This window comes from Lynx rufus, unplaced genomic scaffold (assembly GCF_022079265.1).
Source record: "Lynx rufus isolate CCGP_SWC_20201006 ecotype Redwood Valley unplaced genomic scaffold, mLynRuf1.p SCAF_18, whole genome shotgun sequence".
NCBI classification, from domain to species: domain Eukaryota; kingdom Metazoa; phylum Chordata; class Mammalia; order Carnivora; family Felidae; genus Lynx; species Lynx rufus.
This window is the reverse complement of record NW_025814832.1, coordinates 26766403-26781636: the sequence shown is the minus strand read 5'-3', so window position 1 is coordinate 26781636 and position 15234 is coordinate 26766403. Positions and strand designations below refer to the sequence as shown.

General features: G+C 42.6%; 1 protein-coding gene across 2 annotated transcripts; it reads left to right on the top strand.

Annotated features, from left to right (window-relative positions):
- Positions 1–4878: 4878 nt before the first annotated feature.
- On the top strand, positions 4879–10388 carry KRT24 (keratin 24). Of its 2 annotated transcripts, none has more exons than XM_047080574.1 (8): positions 4879–5490; positions 6291–6373; positions 7016–7172; positions 7913–8074; positions 8170–8295; positions 9089–9306; positions 9519–9646; positions 10285–10388. In XM_047080574.1, the coding sequence occupies exons 1-8, from the start codon at positions 4879–4881 to the stop codon at positions 10386–10388; spliced, it is 1590 nt and encodes a 529-aa protein (XP_046936530.1). The 2 variants fall into 2 exon arrangements, with proteins under 2 accessions (XP_046936530.1, XP_046936529.1); XM_047080573.1 differs by having other exon boundaries at positions 9516–9646.
- Positions 10389–15234: the final 4846 nt, after the last annotated feature.

Here is a 15234-nt window from a genome sequence, read left to right as displayed (position 1 = left end):
TTTTTTATTCATTCTAGGAATATTTATGGTTTATCTATAATACGTAAGTTTCACAAAGTGCCTGTGCACACAACAAAATGGAGCTTTTCCCTTTTCCCTACTGTCTGTCACAAGAATTTCTGCCAACACCCAGAGAATACTCCATGGCTAGTTACTTCCCTTCGCTATTCTGATCTTATGCTTCCATTTGAAAACCATGTAACGGGCGCCTGGGTGGCTGCGTCGGGTAAGCGTCTGACTCTAGATTTCAACTCAGGTCATGATCAGAGTTCGTGCCACCGAGCCATGTGTTGGGCTCTGTCAGCATGGACCCTGCTTGGAATTCTCTTTCCCTCTCTCTGCCTCTCTATCTCTCAAAATAAATAAATAAACATTAAAAAAGAAAAGAAAACCATGCAACAGATTCTCTAGAATAAGCAGAAAATAGGAGCCCAAGTTTATTCTAGTCCCTCAACTCAAGATTCAGCAGGGGTAGAGGTGCCTGGCTGGCTCAGTCAGTGGAGTGTGTTAACTCTTGATCCCAGGGTTGGGGTTTGAGCCCCACATCGGGTGTAGAGATTACCTTAAAAATATAAAATCTTTCTTTCTTTCTTTTTTAAATTTTTTTGAGTTTATTTATTTACTTTGAGAGAAACAGAGACAGTGCAAGTTGGGGAGGGGCAGAGAGAGAGAGAGAAAGAATCCCAAGCAGGCTCTGTGCTGCTAGCACAGAGCCCAGTCCACGGCTGGAATCCACGAAGCTACAAGATCATGACCTGAGCCCAAACCAGGAGACACTTAACCAACTGGGCCACACATTGCCCTCCTCCCCTACAAAAAAATCTTAAAAAAAAAAAAAAAAAAGATTTATCAGGGGCAGTATCCCACACCTTTCAGTACTTGGTTTTCCTACCAGTCTAAAAACATAGACTATATTAATCTGGATATTTAAAAAATGCTAGTAATCTATCTGATAAAAATTTTGTCAGCGGTCACTATTGGCAAATCATTCTGCACCCATTGCAAAAGTTTGATTGTATAATGAACCCTAGTTTATATGATTCTTTGCAAGTAGAAGAAACTGTTAACAAGAAACTGTTCAAAACAATGTATAACTGAGGGCAGCATTGAACTGGGAGCCTGGATATCGAGGATTCACTCCATTTCTTTTAAACCACCTTATACTGAGCAACTTTTGATGCCAGGCACTGACGCTGGCATTTCTGAACATTATGTTTCACTGGAACCTTACCAGATTCTTGATTCATTTCAGTTTACAAATGAAAGAAATGGCAAGAACTAATTTGTGAGCTTTGCGCGTCATTATTTCAAATAAAGAGAGTGAGTATCAAATTTGGAGGATGTCATAAAACAACGGGGACCAATGTTTACTAAAGAATTCTAACACTTCAGGCAAGAACAGAGTTGTATTTACACATGTGATTAAAACCCTTTAATCCACTGAACACCAATGGTCTAGAGTTTGCAAATCATAGAATTAGGATTAGTCTGATAGTTTTATCATTTAAAAGTAAAGGAACACGGGGCGCCTGGCTGGCTCAATCCATTAAGTGTCCAACTTCGGCTCAGGTCATGATCTCACGGTTTGTGGGTTCCAGCGCCATGTGAGCCTCTGTGCTGACAGCCGGGAGCCTGCTTCCAATTCTGTGTCTCCCTCTCTCTTCTTGCCCCCCACCGCTAGCACTCTGTCTCTCTCTCAAAGAAAATGAACATTAAAAAAAAAAAAAGTTTAAAAGTAAAGGAACATAGATACATACAAAGAAAGCATTAAAAATGCATTTCAGGGGGGCGCCTGGGTGGCGCAGTCGGTTAAGCGTGCGACTTCAGGCAGGTCACGATCTCGCGGTCCGTGAGTTAGAGCCCCGCGTCGGGCTCTAGGCTGATGGCTCGGAGCCTGGAGCCTGTTTCCGATTCTGTGTCTCCCTCTCTCTCTGCCCCTCCCCCGTTCATGCTCTGTCTCTCTCTGTCCCAAAAATAAATAAAAACATTGAAAAAAAAATGCATTTCAGGGAATACTAATGAACAGAACAAAATCTGTGGGTTTACATCTACATTTATTTATACATTACTTCATTAGGCAAAGAATTTGAGGTAGTAATAGTCATTTTATTTATTAAATGCCCTTCCCAGCCATCCTCTCTGAATACAGAGTATCAGAGAAGCATCTTAGAACTTAATCTTGAATCTGAATTTTAAAAAACAAAGAAGAAATAGATGTTAGCATTAAAAATTATACCAAGAAGAAAGCTAAAAAAAAAAGGACACAAGAGGAATACCTCAGTCATCACAAGCTTCTTCAGTGGAGACCCAAACATCCAGATATCCCAAAACAGAAGGTAAGTAAATCTGCCAACGTGAAAAAGGCACAACTCACAGGACAACTAAAAACACAAACACCAAGCAAAATTCAGAGGCCAAAGATCCTGCTGAATGTTGTCTTTTAGAGCTCTTTACACAGAAAGCTCTTTCTACTTAGGCTCTGAAATTTCTGTTTTATGAGATTTCTTTCACTTAGCTCTTGCTCCTTTCTTTAAACCTTCTTTTAGCCAAATGCCAGCCTTTCTGAATGTGGAAAGATTACATTTTGTAAATTTAAAAGGGAAAAAAAAAAGCCCAGTGATTGTTTCTCCTCTCCAGTATTTACATATCATTTAATCCTTCGTGCTCCAGCTTCCTGGGTTTCCTAGCTCTGGGGAGGGGTGAGGCAAGATGACCAACGTAAGGTAAGGGTTGGTGCATTTGTTTGTTAAGGGTGTGATGGGTGTGATGAGAATTACTCCCAGCTTAACAATTTAAAATTTATAAAGCACCTTGGACGCCGTGGAGAGATAGCACCCTACATATAAGAATGTCAACACATCACTCCTGTGAAAGCAGAGCAGGTAAATATAAAAGCTAATTCCTGAAGAGCCACCCAGCAAAGGAAACTATCACCTACTTAATAGTGTGCCCCAATCAAAGGCAGTCCAAGAAGAAATTAACAGAAGGCAGAATGCTGGAAAATAAATGATCAATTATAAAGGTTAAAGCACACACATAGTTTAACATGGACTGCCAAGATAAAAACAGTTTTAAATAAGCAAAAGTCAGCTACTTGAGCATACAGCTAAGGAGGCCAAGAAATATTTTAGAAGCATCTATACTTTTTTTAAAGACACTTTTTAAAAATTGTGGTAAAATGGACATAACATAAAATTTACCATCTTCACGTTTGTTAAGTGTGTGTTCAGTAGTGTTAAGTACATTCACATTGCTGTGCAACCGACCTCCAGAACTCTTCATCTTGCAAAACTAAAACTATATCCATTAAAGAACTCGTCATTTCCCCCACGCCCAGCCACTGACAACTACCATTCTATTTTCTGTCTCTGAATTTGGTTACACCAGGCACCTCATATAAATGGAATCAGACAGGAATTGTCTCAAGAAAAAATAACACTTTTAAACATTGTTTTTTAAAGTTTACTTATTTACTTTGAGAGAGAACAAGAGAGCAGGGGAGGGACAGAAAGAGAGAGAAAGGAAGAGAGAGATAATCCCAAGCAGGCTCTGCACCAGCAGCTCAAAACCCGACTCGGGGCTTGAACCTATGAACCGTGAGATCATGACCTGAGCCGAAACCAAGAGCCGGATGTTTAACTGATTGAGACACCCAGGCACCCCCCCCAAAAAAAACTTTTAAACCACAGAAACTACTAGCAGAGGCAAATGGAAATAATCTAAAGTACAAAGGGACAGAAAAACAGGAAGCAGAAAGTGAATTGGGGAGGATTCTAGACTTTGGTATTTATAAAATGATCCCAATCATAACATTAGTTATCAGAAAAGGATACAGATCTTTTCTAAATGTCTTTTCAACAAAAATTGAAAAACATGAGCAGAAAGTAGACTGGGGGAACTCCACACTTTGGTATCTGCAAAATGACTCCAGGCATAATATTGGTTAGCAGAAGTGGATTCAGGACCCTTCTGTACGTATCTTTAAAACAAAGATGAAATCAGCATCATCCCTTAGTTTCTTAATATTTTACTCCAAAGAAGGAAAGTTGGTATCACCATCTCAGACTTCAATTCAATCAGAAAGAAAAGCATCTTCGTACCCATTACATCAGTGACAATCAACTCCCAACGGATGCTGAAGCAATCCACCTAAAGACGTTACCAATCTCTCTGAGACATTCTCTGCTCAGATAAACGTGTTGCTGAGATCTACTAATACATGCAGGGAAGACTATTATATTTAATATTTTCTTATCAACAGCAAAAATATCTAGCCTGATCTCAGAATCCAGAGAAAACTTCAACACAAACATAACCTTAGAAATATGCTGATTGAAATAATCATAGAGAAAGACAATTAAGTCTAAAACTAATGCTGACGTGAAAGCTAATTCCAACATTAAGAGAATAATATGAACAAAAGTTATGAGTTTGATGGGAAATTTCCATCCTCATTGCATTAAGTATTTTAATTACATTTGCTAATCTGGGGATGTGTCCTTCAATTGGGAAATCATGAAGCAAAATGAATAGAACTCATTCAGAAAAGCATGATCAGTCATCTAAACCTCTGAAAGATTAAAACTGTAATTCTGGGGGGAAAAAGTTTTTGCTTTGCTCCACCTTATTTTTTTTTCTTGATATAGTAAATGCCCTGAGGCTCTGACCTAGCTTCAGAAGAAGAGCCAGGAGAGTGTGCTCACAAAAAAGAAATTATCCAATTGCAGATTAGCAAAACTGTAACAGGGATTAAGACGTGACACAGAAAAGGAACACCCTAAAAGTGTGTATATAAGGGCAAAAGGAGAGCTTGCAAGTGCATTCTTCCCTGTCCTCTCTCTTGTTCACCTGGACAAGCTGAACGTTTGCAGGAGCACCATGTCTTGCTCATCTCGTGTCTCCTCTTCCAGGGCTGGGGGCAGCGGCTCGGTCAGGGTGTCCGCTGCTGGGAGCAGCTTCAGCAGTGGAAGCAGATGCGGTCTGGGGGGTGGCTCTACCCGGGGCTTCCGAGGAGGAACCGGCGGCCGTGGCCTGAGCCGGGGATCAAGCAGTGGCTCTGGAGGAGGTTTTCGTAGCTCCGTACAGGGTGGCTTTGGAGGCACTTCAGGCTCTGGGGCTGGCTTTGGCGGGGGTTCTGGCTTTGGCGGAGGCTCTGGCTTTGGTGGGGGGTCTGGCTTTGGTGGGGGCTCTGGAATTGGGGGGGGTGCTAGTGGAGGCTTCTACATCTATGGCGGTGGTCTGGGGGGTGGAAGGGGGGGTGGTGTTGGTGATGGGGGACTTTTCTCCGGAGGTGAAAAGCAAACCATGCGGAACCTCAATGACCGCCTGGCCAGTTACCTAGACAAGGTCAGAGCCCTGGAGGAGGCCAACAGTGATCTGGAGAGCAAAATCAAGGAGTGGTATGACAAATTTGGGCCTGGGTCTGGAGATGGTGGATCTGGAAAAGATTACAACAAATACTATCCAGTAATTGAAGATCTCCGGAATCAGGTGAGACACTATCCACTGCTGAGTTCTATTATTTCTGTATCTTCTGCTCTTATTCAGATCATGTACTGTAATGAAGATTTTAAGTCAAGGAATTACTTGAAGACGTATTTGCTTGTTGTATATGTAAAATGGGATTTGGTGTGTTTTAACTATGACAATACTGCATATGACATCCGACCACATTAATGATCTGTTTGCCTCTCAAATTTGAGTATTTCTACATAAGAGAAAAATTTATATAATGCGAGGCAGCTAATTAACATGTACATAGAAGAATGATGGCAGTGAGTCAATACTAGCTTAATCTAGTATTTATTTTCATGATTAATTCTAGCAGGTTGACATATTCCAGTATCTTGTTAGATTTAAATAATCTTTACAACTGTTTTTCTTCCTGGAAAATCTGGTGCAAATATTGTATGAGAATGTGCGTAATCTGAAATGTTTAGCCATTGTTGTATGGGAAATATTTTTTAAAAACTTTTTAGAAGTGAAATTCATTTTTTGCACAGTTTTCTGAAAGAACTTATAGAACAACTGATCTTCCAAAGCAGCAGAAATAAGCAGAGGACTGTGTTCTATAAAACAATGTTCCATGCCTATTCCAGCAAACTGTTACCTTTTTGCAGAAAGATGTAGTTCAGCTATGCCAGATTATCGATAAAGATGTCATTACTAAGCAAGTTTTCAAAACAATTTACCTTTAAAAACCAACTCACGGGACACCTACCCTCACAGGTGTGCGTGCAGATACAGGTAAAAAGCATCCATGATTCATTCACTCTTATTGTCTTTTCTAGATCATTGCTGCAACTATTGAAAATGCTGGGATCGTTTTGCAGATTGACAATGCCAGATTGGCTGCTGATGACTTCAGACTGAAGTAAGAAAAGCAAAGACTTGAAAACAAATGTTGTAGGAAAAATAAAATTCAATCTGTCTATTTCATTTATTCTAAACTCCAAGAAATATCTTTTCGGGGATCAAGACCTACATTTACAAACATTCCACCAAGAGTAAATTTGAGAGAGAAAGAGAACACCAGTGGGGGGGAGGGACCGAGGGAGGGAGTGAGAGAGAGAGAGAAACAGAGAGAGAGAGAGAGAGAGAGCGAGAGAGAGAGAGAGAGAGAGAGAGAGAGAGAATCTTAAGCAGACTCCATGCCCAGCACAGAATCCAATGCAAGGTTTGATTTCACAATCCTGAGATCATGAGTTGGGCCAAAATCAAGAGACGCTCAACTGACTGAGCCACCTAGGCGCCCCTCCAAGAGTAAATTTTTAAAACCGCCACTCCACCAACAAGGAAACAAAAAACAGGTCAAAATAGAGATGAGTTTTTGTTATAAAAAAAAAATTAGCCATCAGTAGGATTAACATTAGGTTCATAATTTTCTTTCCAGGGGAAAAACTCCTAAGAGAAAACTTGGTAGCTTTCTTTTATCAAATAGCTCAGAGGAAAAAAACTTCTTCTTGAATACATAAGAATGGATGTACTCTGAAATGCTCTATACTGTCCTTTCCAGGTATGAGAACGAGCTGTATCTCTGGCAGGCCGTGGAGGCCGACATCAACGGCCTTCGGAAAGTTCTGGATGACCTGACCATGACACGCTCTGACCTGGAGATGCAGATTGAGAGCCTCACCGAGGAGCTGGCCTACCTGAAGAAGAACCACGAGGAGGTAGGAGCACATTCCACACTATTAAATGACTCTGACCTACGTACTTCCCCCACATCCATTCTGTAAAAAATTCTATCTAAGTGGATTTCCAACTCTTATGTCCAAGGAAAAAAGCAGTCATGAACAAATTATATCTGATTTTGGTGGGAAGCAGGGGGTAGCCTTTAGTGTCCTAGTTTCGATTTTTTTGTTGGCTCTGCATGTTTTAAGAAGTCTTGGGGCGCCTGGGTGGCTCAGTCAGTTGAGTGTTCAAGTCTCGATTTCAGCTCAGGTTATGATCCCAGGGTCATGAGATCCAGCGCCTGAGCCCCTCATAGGGCTCTACCCTGAACATGGAGGCTGCTTAAGGTTCTCTCTCTCCTGCTCCTCCCTCGGACACACACTTGCCCTCTCTCTAAAAGAAGAGGAAGAGGAGGAGGAGGAGGAGGAGGAGAAGGAGGAAGAAGAGGTCTTTGCTTTTCTGTTTTTAAAATTTTTTCTTTTTAATGTTTATTTTTGACAGAGAGAGAGAGAGACAGAGCATGAGCGGGGGAGGGGCAGAGAGAGAGGGAAACACAGAATTGGGAGCAGGCTCCAGGCTCCAAGCTCCAAGCTGTCAGCACAGAGCCCGACGCGGGGCTTGAACTCATGAACCTTGAGATCAGGACCTGAGCTGAAGTCGGACGCTCGACCAACCGAGCCACCCAGGCGCCCCTTTGCTTTTCTGTTTCTATCACCGTGATCTTTTTTCTTCGCGCTAGGAAATGAAGACTATGCAAGGAAGCTCCGGAGGGGACGTGACCGTGGAAATGAACGCCGCCCCCGGCACCGACCTGACCAAGTTACTGAATGACATGAGGGCACAGTATGAAGAGCTGGCCGAGCAAAATCGCCGCGAGGCCGAGGAGCAGTTCAACAAGCAGGCAGGTTATCACTGCTGGGTGTCTGAGAGTCACACGCAAGCCACTTCAGGTCATTTCTTCAGCCTGCAGCGACTGCCATTCTCTTTTTTATTTAGAGCGCATCACTGCAAGCACAAATTTCTACCGATGCCGGAGCAGCCAGTTCTGCCAAGAATGAGATCACAGAACTGAGACGTACTCTGCAAGCCCTGGAAATTGAGCTTCAGTCCCAAACGGCCATGGTGAGCGCAAAGAGGTCTGCAAAACCTCCAACAGGGAGCTGAGCGGTTTCATTCTCCCTCTTTGCCAAGATGTTCCGCTTGGCACGTAATAAAAGGGCGTCAGGAGCACTGGCTTGTGGTTGTAGAAAGCGTGAAACATTCTAGTGAAAGACAATACACTTTCATAAAAGATTTAGTGTCGGGGCGCCTGGGTGGCGCAGTCGGTTAAGCGTCCGACTTCAGCCGGGTCACGATCTCGCGGTCCGTGAGTTCGAGCCCCGCGTCGGGCTCTGGGCTGATGGCTCAGAGCCTGGAGCCTGTTTCCCATTCTGTGTCTCCCTCTCTGTGACCCTCCCCCGTTCATGCTCTGTCTCTCTCTGTCTCAAAAATAAATAAACGTTTAAAAAAAATTTGGGGGGCCTGGGTGGCGCAGTCGGTTAAGCGTCCGACTTCAGCCAGGTCACGATCTCGCGGTCCGTGAGTTCGAGCCCCGCGTCAGGCTCTGGGCTGATGGCTCAGAGCCTGGAGCCTGTTTCCCATTCTGTGTCTCCCTCTCTCTCTGCCCCTCCCCCGTTCATGCTCTGTCTCTCTCTGTCCCAAAAATAAATAAAAAACGTTGAAAAAAAAATTAAAAAAAAAAAAAAAGATTTAGTGTCAAGGAAAGCGGTTATGCCAACAAAAATGAAGGAACCCATGATAGAACAACATAGGGTGTAACTTCTCTTAGTACCTTACGCTATTTTGCGTTAAAAAAAAAATCATCCCATGACTTATTTTCATCATGATTTTTTTTTTAACTGGCTTTTTCTTTTAGAAAAGCTCCCTGGAAGCGACGCTGGCTGACACAGAAGCTGACTACATGGCTCAGCTGTCAGAGATCCAGATGCAGATCAGCGGCCTGGAGGAACAGATCTGCCAGATCCGGGGCGAGACCGAATGCCAGAACGCAGAATATGAGCAGCTGCTGAACGTCAAGACCTGCCTGGAGATGGAGATTGAGACCTACCACCGCCTGCTGGATGGAGAGGGAGGGTAAACGACAGTCAGCCGCTCAGTGCGTTCCTTGGGGTACTTATGTTATGAAACCAAAATGGGGGTTGGGGGCTGGACTTGGGTTTGAAAAGTCACAGCGACATGGTTGAATCAAAAGTCATTTACCTTCCGCGGGGAGAGCCCCCTGTGTGAAGGGTTTGCCCCGCCTTTGCAAACTGCAAAGGAACACAATTCCTTTTTTCCTCTAGCAGTTCTGGTTTTGGAGGATCTGATTTTAGAAACTCGGGCTCCAGAAATACAGGATCCAGAAACATGGGATCTAGGGATTTGTCTGTGTCTGGTGACTCAAGATCTGGAAGCTGCTCTGGCCAAGGAAGAGGTAAACATATTTTAATGTTTGTGATCGTTTTATCATTTAAAGTAAAGGCATGCTTTGCTTGTCATATAAAAAGTGTACAGGGGCACCTGGGTGGCTCAGTCGGTTGAGTCTCCGACTTCGGCTCAGGTCATGATCGCACGGTTCATGAGTTCCAGCCCTGTGTCCGGCTCTGTGCTGACAGCTCAGGGCCTGGAGCCTGCTTCAGATTCTGTGTCTCCCTCTCTCTCTCTGCCCCTCCCCCACCCATGCTGTTTCTCTCTCTCTCTCTCCAAATAAATAAACATTAAAAAAAATTTTTTTTTAATGTACACTGGGGCACCTGGGTGGCTCAGTTGGTGAAACATCCAACTTCGGCTCAGGTTGTGATCTCACGGTCCATGAGTTCAAGCCCTACATTGGGCTCTCTGCTATGAGCACAGAACAAGCTTTGGATCCTCTGTCTCCCTCTCTCTCTGCCCCTCCCTCCCTCCCTCTCCCTCTCTCTCTCAAAAATAAATAAACATTAAAAAGAAAGTGTATACTCTTGTTTACATAATCTTAACCCAGAGAGAACATACTTAAGGAATGTACTTGAATTTCTCTTGATCTGGGTTTCTGTGATTATTTCCAAACTGACATGGTGATTCTGTGATTTTCAGAGGCAAACAAGACAAGAGTAACAAAGACCATCGTGGAGGAAGTGGTGGACGGCAAAGTCATCTCATCTCAGGTCAGCAATGTTTCTGAAGTGAAAGTTAAGTAAGCCATTTCCAGATCAGCAAGAGTGTCTTTCAGAAAAATAATGAAAGGACACAAATGAAGAAATCACATCAATCTTTCTAGCCATCTTTCTGGATGTCTTCAGGGAAAAGATTCCATCCAGAAATAGCTAACCAAATAATTTTTCTGCATCTTCTTCTTTTCTTACCCACAATGCTCTTGAAAAAGTTGAAATGACAATTTTGCTCTGTTTCCATGCTTCAATAAACTTACTTTTGCAAGTTAACTAAATGCTTCTGGAAATTTTTTAAGAAATTCAATATTTTCCCTAGAAATAAAGCTTTCAGTTATGATCTAGCTGCATTGTTATTATACTAATATTAATTTGTTATTGATATAGTACCCTCTTCATAAAAATCAAGATTATAGCCATTTGGCGTGTGGGCATTTCTAGCAACATCCCATTGGAACTCACTGATAGCTGAAATTAGGTCTTAGTGTCCCTAAAAAAGTTGTGGGAAAGAAAATGGGATATGTGATATGGCTCCAGATTTCTGAAAACCTCAAAAGCCCCAAAGAGAAGAGATCTCGGATACTTGTGCCCTTACCAAATCTAGCCACACCTCTAGCCAAAAACTGTCACTTAGCCAAGCTGGTGTTTCCTTTTCCCACTGTCCACTGCTGAGTTGGCCACGGGCTCTGTCTTGTCTTGCTTGGGACAATGAAGCTTGTTAATGTAGGGCAGGAGATGGTACCTGCTCAGTCCCAGGAAGAACCAGACACAGGACAAAGCCACACTGGTTAAGGACTTTCCCACTTGAGGAATTCAATAGCATCAGATCACAAACTAGAGAATCAACCCCAGAAGCCAGTCCTCAAGAAAAGAACGCCAGGCTTGGCATAAAAAGCCAAATTTAAAATTACAAAGGATGAACCTGAACATAATTTATGCAAATTATACCTTCAAATATAAAACCAATAAGATCTGTATGAGAGTATCAAACTTTTTAAAAAAATTTTTTAATGTTTATTTATGTTTGAGACACAGAGAGAAACAGCATGAGCAGGGGAGGGGCAGAGAGAGAGGGAGACATAGAATCTAAAGCAGGCTCCAGGCTCTGAGTTGTCAGCACAGAGCCCTACGCAGGGCTCGAACTCATCAACTGATGAGATCACGATCTGAGCCGAAGTCAGACGCTCAACCGACTGAGCCACCCAGGTGCCCCGAGAGTATCAAACTTTAATAACCCAAAACAACCCAAAACATGTAGCTTTTCATTTTCTAGGCATATTGAATAAAACCTAAAAATGAACCTGCAAGCACACTGGGACTTCTGCTTTGATGGATAACTACAGAGTTATATATATTATATATATATATAACTATATATATATATTACTATATATATATGTACCATATACCATATATATACTATACTATATATATATACCATATATATATATATACCATATACTATATATATACCATTACTATATATATATTACTATATATATATATTATATATATAATAGCTACAAGCACAAACCACTACTCAAAAAGAGCAACACTGTCTTCAAACATATGTTTCCCATCAAGCCATTACAGTAACTTAAACCTTGGATGTTTTTCCTCTAGTGAAAATTTCAGAAATATGAACCAGCTGATCCAATGTGGATTAATAGTGGAAAGACACAAATGGAAACCAGTTGTGTGCAGCCTCCAGTCCCTCGGGTCATCACGGCCACACTGGGGAAGCCTCTTTCTGTGACTCTTCCCAGATGCACGCTTATAGTCCTGTACCACCTGGCACCTACGTTTATGCCTGGTATTATCTGCATGTCAAAGCAACAGTATATGGCCACTCTGAAAATCATCTTTAGGTGAAAACCTTCATCCTGTGTTTCCCTGACATGTGTTAAGATGCCACATTTGGGGGCGCCTGGGTGGCGCAGTCGGTTAAGCGTCCGACTTCAGCCAGGTCACGATCTCGCGGTCCGTGAGTTCGAGCCCCGCGTCAGGCTCTGGGCTGATGGCTCGGAGCCTGGAGCCTGTTTCCGATGCTGTGTCTCCCTCTCTCTCTGCCCCTCCCCCGTTCATGCTCTGTCTCTCTCTGTCCCAAAAATAAATAAAAAACGTTGAAAAAAAAATTAAAAAAAAAAAAAAAAAGATGCCACATTTGTACTAAATGACCATTTACAGAAACAGAAAAGGCCAGAACATGCTGAGATGCAGTAAAATACGTCTCTAGCATTTCAATTAAAAAAAAATTTTTAATGTTTATTTATTTTTGAGAGAGAGAGACACAGACAGAGTGTGAGCAGGGGAGGGGCAGAGAGAGAGGGAGACACAGAATCTGAAGCAGGCTGTACTCTGAGCTGTCAGCACAGAGCCTGACTCGGGGATCAAACTCATGAACTGTGAGATCATGAACTAAACCAAAAAGGATGCTCAACTGACTGAACCACTCAGGTGCCCCATGACCACTTTTTTTTTAGCTGGTTCCTCTATAATGCCTGCTCCATCTTTTCTCCGCACCACGTGCCCCAGGAGGTCACCTCTCCTCTTCAGAACTCCTCTGCATCCAGAACACTTCTTGCAAACAGTAGCCATCCAACAACCAAATGACTGAACCATAAGATCATGACCTGAGCCAAAGTCGGACACTCAACCAACTGAGCCACCCAGGCAACCCGCATTTCAATTTTTAAAACGGGAATTACTGAGCCATTTGGGATCATGAAATTTACTTAGAGTACTGAACAAAATGTTAAGGATAGGGTGTTTGCACACTATGACCTGTCCTGAAATCACTTCAAAACCACATGACATAAAACTGCGTATGTTTTATTCTGGAACTCTATAGTTCAGCAATCCACCAACTTTTCAATGAGTGCGGACTTACTCTTAAGAAGGAAGAGCCAGTGCCTACTTGGTATGAATTTTCATCGGTTGACTTTTGATCCAGAGATTCATACGGTCGTTCTTGTCATTCCGACCTCAAGGGACAAGGGCAAGAATGGTGAGGGTGCTGGACATGGTATCTGTCCTCACAAAGATTAGAAGCAAGAAACGACGTTTGTAGGAAGCAGGGAAGAGGAAACAGCCAAAGGATTTGAGACCCTATGGAAAGTAGCCTAAATTTGCTTAATGACTTCATGGAATTAGACCCTGTTCAAAAGACCTATAAGAGAAGACAGTGATGAATATAAATCACCCAGAATGTAGCTCAAGTAATATCTTCCCAATAACCTCCTCAACTAGCAAAATACTACATGTAATACAACATTTAAAAAAATTATCAGTGGCTCAAATGGGACACTTGAAAAAAAACAGGAAATATGGGTCAAGCTCTTTTAAAAACAATTTTCTGGGGGCACCTGGGTGGCTCAGTTGATTAAGCATCTGATTGGATCTCAGCTCAGGTCATGATCTCACAGTTTGTGAGATCCAGCCCTGTGTAGAGTTCTTTGTTGGCAATGCGGAGCCTGCTTAGGATTATCTCTCTCCCTTTCTCTCTGCCCCTTTCCGGCTCCCACGCGCTCTCTCTCTCTCTCTCTCTCTCTCTCTCTCTCAAAATAAATAAATAAACATTTAAAAAGAAAGAAAAAAAACAATTTTCTCATTTGTAATATCACTGGCAATATGAAATGATAAGGTGGAAAGGAGCAAACACTGAGATAACATTTCAACTAATTTTTTTTAATGTTTAGCATTTATCTTTATTTTTTTAAGAGGTGGGGGAGGGGCAGAGGCAGAGGGAAAGAGAGAATCTTAAGGAGGCTCCACACCCAGCAGGGAGCCCGATGCAGGGCTCCACCTCACCAATCCTGCGATCATGACCTGAGCTGAAATTGAGAATCAGCTGCTCAACCAACCGGGCCACCCAGATGCCCTTAATGTTAGTATTTAAATGGCATATAGAAGACAAGCCCAGAACATATCTATCACAGATCTATCATGTATCAAGTGCATGGATTCCTGGGGTGGGGGCAGGGGGGGATATGTTTATTTCATTGACCAAACCGCAAGGAACACGAAAGCCTACGGTTACAACACTGCACGAGGACTACATCACACGGACTCCAGCTTGCTTCTTAATGGCCCCGTAGAGCTGGGAAGTGTTTCCCAACACCACCACCTCCACTAGCTCATCCCTAACACCCTGATCTTTAGAAACACGTACTGCTTTTAGCTTTATTCGTTGCTGGCAGCTAGCTACAAAATAAATTACTTCAAATGACTTTTTATTAGTTTGCCTAAGACCAAGAAGTCAGGTTTTTATTTTTTTTTTAATTTTTTTTTTATTTTATTTATTTTTGGGACAGACAGAGACAGAGCATGAACAGGGGAGGGGCAGAGAGAGAGGGAGACACAGAATCGGAAACAGGCTCCAGGCTCTGAGCCATCAGCCCAGAGCCTGACGCGGGGCTCGAACTCACAGACCGTGAGATCGTGACCTGGCTGAAGTCGGACGCTTAACCGACTGCGCCACCCAGGCGCCCCAGAAGTCAGGTTTTTAAATCTCCATGATGGTTGTCATGTAAACAAAGGCTTTGTGGCACCATTTCAAGATAAGGCAATTGTACCTTCCCCTCCGAGTGTGCCACACTCAAAAGTTTCCATGAAGATCCAGTATTAATGCTTGCGATTTCTATCACAATAATAACATAAAAATCACAGAGTTTTAAAGAGTTGGATGGCGACTTTTATTCCAAACCCTCAATTTCTATCCCAAACACCCAGGATAGAAATTCCTCCTGGAAGATTATTCTAGGCCTCCATTTAAGAACAGGTGTAAAGTTAGAAATGGTTTCCTTATATGGAGCCAGATCTATCTCTGTATAACTTCTAGCAATCTGATCCTGGTTCAGGCCTTTGGAGCTTGTTT